This window comes from Perca flavescens, chromosome 12, assembly GCF_004354835.1.
Source record: "Perca flavescens isolate YP-PL-M2 chromosome 12, PFLA_1.0, whole genome shotgun sequence".
Taxonomy (NCBI): Eukaryota; Metazoa; Chordata; class Actinopteri; order Perciformes; family Percidae; genus Perca; species Perca flavescens.
In genome coordinates, this window is record NC_041342.1 from 16,002,547 (window position 1) to 16,006,792 (window position 4,246).

Consider the following 4,246-nt stretch of genomic DNA (forward strand, 5'->3'; position numbering starts at 1 on the left):
TTCACAATAGTTCAGCACAGAGATTGCTCTTTTTTTTTAATCTAATTGCAAAACACCCACAGTCTATCTACGGTACCTGCATTTGGCATCTGTGGGATTCACAACTTACACATAACAGTGTGACTATTAACAGTCTCCCCACCTAACAAACATTTGATCTCACATTCGTTAACACATCCTCTAATAGCAGTATGCTTTAAAACAAATGAGTTCCTGCTCCTTCCCCTCCCTTTCTCCTCCCACTATCATCAAATATTCATGTTGGAGGGGAAAGCATTTAACATGTTGTTGTAATCTGAGAAATCAGTCATGCAGTTAATTGTTGTTGTAAAAGGGGAAATCTCGCAAGATTATGAAGCTAATTGGCATTATGTATTCATTGTTATTCCGCTCTGACACTAGTATGATAAAGTGTTGCCCATGGAATAAAACTATAAAAAAAAAAGAACATAAAGTGAGTGAGGACAAACAGCGTCACTATTAGAGTTTAGAGTCCCCTCTCGATGGCACTTTCCTTTTATGAGGCAAATGATCTGAATAATAGGACCTGCTGCTTGTAATGTTTCCACATTAGGTCATGGCTGAGGTTTCCGCAGTGGACCTGTGGCTGTGGTTTGTATCCTCTTGGTTGCACCTGCTTTACAGCAAAGTTTCTGAAGAGCCCTGGAGCCACCTGGCCCAACCCACAGTGCGGCGGTGAGCACCTGGAATAGCACAACGATGACTCACAGCGAAGAGTGTCTACCTACAGGGGAGTTCAGCCCCTCGCAGCGAGAAAAACAAGTGTCTATTTGTCAGATCACATCTTTCAGGTCAGCAACTTTTGGGCATTAGGGCAAATGGGAACACACCGGGGTTTGTTAGAAAGAGTTCAACTTTGACTGTAACCCTTAAGGCGTTGCACTTTTTGTGCTCTAATCTCTATCTGCCAAAAGTAGACAGCATATGGTAAAAGACAATAAAATGTAGCCTGAGGAAGTCTATTTAATCTTTGATGGCAAGCATCCCAGAAATTCAAGGAGGTTGTCAAAGCAAATGCAAATTTGAGCTTTTTGTGAAAACATATTAAAATCTGAATGCCCTGTGCCCCTGCAGTGATTGTTATGATTGAAAAGATTTAAAAAACATTTTCCTTATGTTACATATATTGATGACATGAGATTAGGATTACTTTCTAAAGAGAACTACATTCTTGCATTTAAACTTTACACACACTTAGGTAAAGAAAGTCATGGGCCCTCAAAGGGTATAACAAGTGAGTGCAGATCAATATAGCTAGTATGTGTTAAATTTCAAGATTGTTTGATGTCTGGACAGGTTCACAGGGAACAGGTTCAGGCCTGATTCAGAGCAGAGTCACATCTCTCCTCATTTTTACATAACCACAACATGAGATGGTGCAAGCTGTATTAAATATCATTTACTTTTGTGCAAGTTATACCATTTAAAGCGTGTAACAATCACGGAATGCTGCTGAGTCCTGCTGAAAGAGGAGGATCATACACCAAAAGCTTCACAGATGTAAAGCAATTTGAAGGATGCCAAAAATTATAACAAAATGTCATGAAACTTTATTTCTTAAAGTGTCATGAAAATATGAAAATATCAAAATCATTCAGCATCACAGTTTTCACTGTAAATATACAATCATCTCAGTCACGCTTACATTCAATATATAAAAATATAACAGGAAACTGTTGTTGAATAATACATATCATTGCCAAATAAAACTGAGGCACTTGAGAAAATGTATTTTGCTGGTTGAGTGCTGGCAAACTGGTTTCTAATGTGCAAAAAAGTTATATTTTCACCTTAAAAAATAAGTTTGCACTTGTTCCCTAAGAAACGATGGCTTCAGTATTCCTCTAGTTATATGTATACTGTCATTCATAATGCGCCTTTTGGTATCGTTTGTGTGGTGCGTATAAAGAAAAGTGGAGGACTGCATAACAGCCATTGAGAGACATTTGTACAAAACACTGCAGATAACATTGTGAAGGCATATAAAACATTCTAGACATGCAGGAAAGTGCATGAATAGCACAGGTAGGTGAGTACACGGCATGACAAAGCTCGACAGCGATTGCAATCACAGAAACACTGCTTGAAACGAGAAGCACGTGAGCACCGAGCTATTTCTCACTCTGAAATGAAATGGACTGTTCCTAGAAGAAGAAAAAGTCAGCATATTTGGGAACAAAGCCCCTTCGATGTGATTCCCTGACAGTTCTCCTGGAAAAATAAAGAAGCAACAGAGTTTGTTTTTTTTCTCTGGTAGTGGAAAAGTATCCCAGTTCAGTGTGCTACACAACAACCAGATTCCTCATGCTTGTGCAAGAGAGACATCCTGGAGAAGGTTTTGGAGCAGTTCTTGCATTGGTATTTTTTCACATCCGAATGGGTCTGTAGGTGAGCCCTGAGATTGGACCTGTCCGCAAAAGCCCTGTTGCAGTGAGGGCAGGAGAATGGCTTCTCTCCTGTTGAGAGGGAAATGAGAAAGAAAACACTGTTAAAGATACACAAACATATGTGACTAAAAATGTTACAGGCATCTATTGGCCTATTACTTTTGGCTGGTTGCAACACAGTGTGTAAGACAAACGCACTCTATTCTGTTGCTGATTGATTGTGACATTTGTCCAAAAAAAGCAATATTTTTCTTTTGAACACACAGCCAAACCTACAGGAAGTAATACCATTCTGAGAGTTGAACATTTTCCCAGCAATATCAGCCTCACTACAAAACTGTTGTAAGATGTGAAACATGGTCTAAAGGCTGATCAATCATGTACTAAGTTGAACACAATTAGTCTGTGCCTGCAAAAGCCCATTCTGCCTCTTCACACAGAAGGCCCCTCTGTTATTTCCCCATCCACTCACCGGTGTGCGTCCTGATGTGTCCTTGGAGCAGCCACGGTCTGGAGAAAGCTTTCCCGCATATTTTGCAAACACAAGGCAACGTGTGAGTCCTGATGTGCATTTTGAGAGCTCCCAGGCTCACATACTCCTTCTCGCAGTATTTACAACTGAAGGATTTCCTCGTTTGGGCGTCGCAGTGCAGCTGTTTATGCTTCAGCAGTCCAGAGTACGTGGAGTAGGACTTGCTACACAAACTACATTGGAATTTCTCTGCGTCCACTCCGTGAGGGTCTGTCAGCTTGGGCAGCATCTGCTCGTCTTCATCACTCCTCGGGCTTTCAGAGCCACTATGGTCTTTAGAGGATGTGTCGGAGAGCGATGAGGGGTATCCAGAGATGGGAGAGAGGTCACTAGGGAGCGGCGACAGCGGCAAGTTGCTGGTAGTCCACACTGTGATGGGGCTGTACGCTGCCGGGCTCAGGATCTCCGGCTGGGGGATGACAGGCAGGGGAAGACTCCTGTAGATGTGCGGCGTGATGAACACTGAAAATAAAGAAAGTAAAATGGTCATGTGTTGGCTGTCATCGCTTGAGGAGTGAAGAGCACAGATTTCAAAGCCGGCCAATAAAGTTTCAAAACTTTTGCAATAAAAAAACAAACAAAAACGCGACTACATGTAAGAACATAAACACTTAAAGTCGGACAGGTCCTTTTACTTTGAAAACTTTACCTGTTGGGCTCTCCAGCTCACTATAATTTGGCTTCTTTGCGGAGTTTATATGTTTCTTGACCAGAAAAGAGCGTGGCATCTTGGAAAACAAGTGGACAACTTTTGGCAAACTTTTTTCTTGGAAAATATAGCGGCGAGTTTACTTTGTGAAGACGGAAATCCTTAATGCTTATGTCCAGTGAGTGTCATGGTGCGGCGCTGCGCTCTTGGAAACAGTGCAGTGAGTAGCGGTAAAGAGCTGTAAATACTCCCCATCAGGTGCATGGGAGGAGCCACCCACTACCATTTACATATACTGGGACCTCAAACCAATTAAATCTCGCTTTTACCACGGAGTTTAATGCGCTTTTAGCCTATAGGAGCACATAAGGGGCTGGTTTAGTGCAATTTACTTCAGTTAGACAGGTGCTTTGTGCAATACTTGTGTGTGTGTGTTGCAAGGATGCAAGTGAACATGGCATCATATGTTGACAGCAGAGTTACCTAAATTAAACGTAAAAAGTGCAGAGCATCTATTTTTTTGTTTAGTTTAAATACTCCAGCAACTGCAGAGAGAAGAGTGAAGTGCAAGGAAGAAAAGGAATAAGACATGCAGGGTGGGATAGACAGGGCTTTTCAGACGCCATTACTAATACAATCACTGCACAGATTGCTTGG

At 41.7% G+C, this 4,246-nt stretch overlaps 1 protein-coding gene across 1 annotated transcript; it reads right to left on the reverse strand.

Annotated features, from left to right (window-relative positions):
- Positions 1-1,405: 1,405 nt before the first annotated feature.
- Positions 1,406-3,819, reverse strand: snai2 (snail family zinc finger 2). Its single transcript, XM_028593540.1, has 3 exons — positions 3,590-3,819; positions 2,881-3,402; positions 1,406-2,477 (listed from the first exon to the last, which is right to left on the reverse strand). Exons 1-3 carry the CDS (start codon positions 3,666-3,668, stop codon positions 2,296-2,298), a joined length of 783 nt encoding a protein of 260 aa, XP_028449341.1. The 5' UTR covers positions 3,669-3,819; the 3' UTR covers positions 1,406-2,295.
- Between the last annotated feature and the right edge of the window lie 427 nt (positions 3,820-4,246).

What these genes read in the sequence shown, in the direction of transcription:
- snai2 (XM_028593540.1), bottom strand. Translation starts at nt 3,668, where the DNA reads ATGCCACGCTCTTTTCTGGTCAAGAAACATATAAACTCCGCAAAGAAG. An exon ending in TGAGCTGGAGAGCCCAACAG is followed by an intron (nt 3,403 to 3,589) that starts GTAAAGTTTTCA and finishes CTTTATTTTCAG; the next exon opens with TGTTCATCACGCCGCACATC. An exon ending in ACACATCAGGACGCACACCG is followed by an intron (nt 2,478 to 2,880) that starts GTGAGTGGATGG and finishes CCCTCTCAACAG; the next exon opens with GAGAGAAGCCATTCTCCTGC.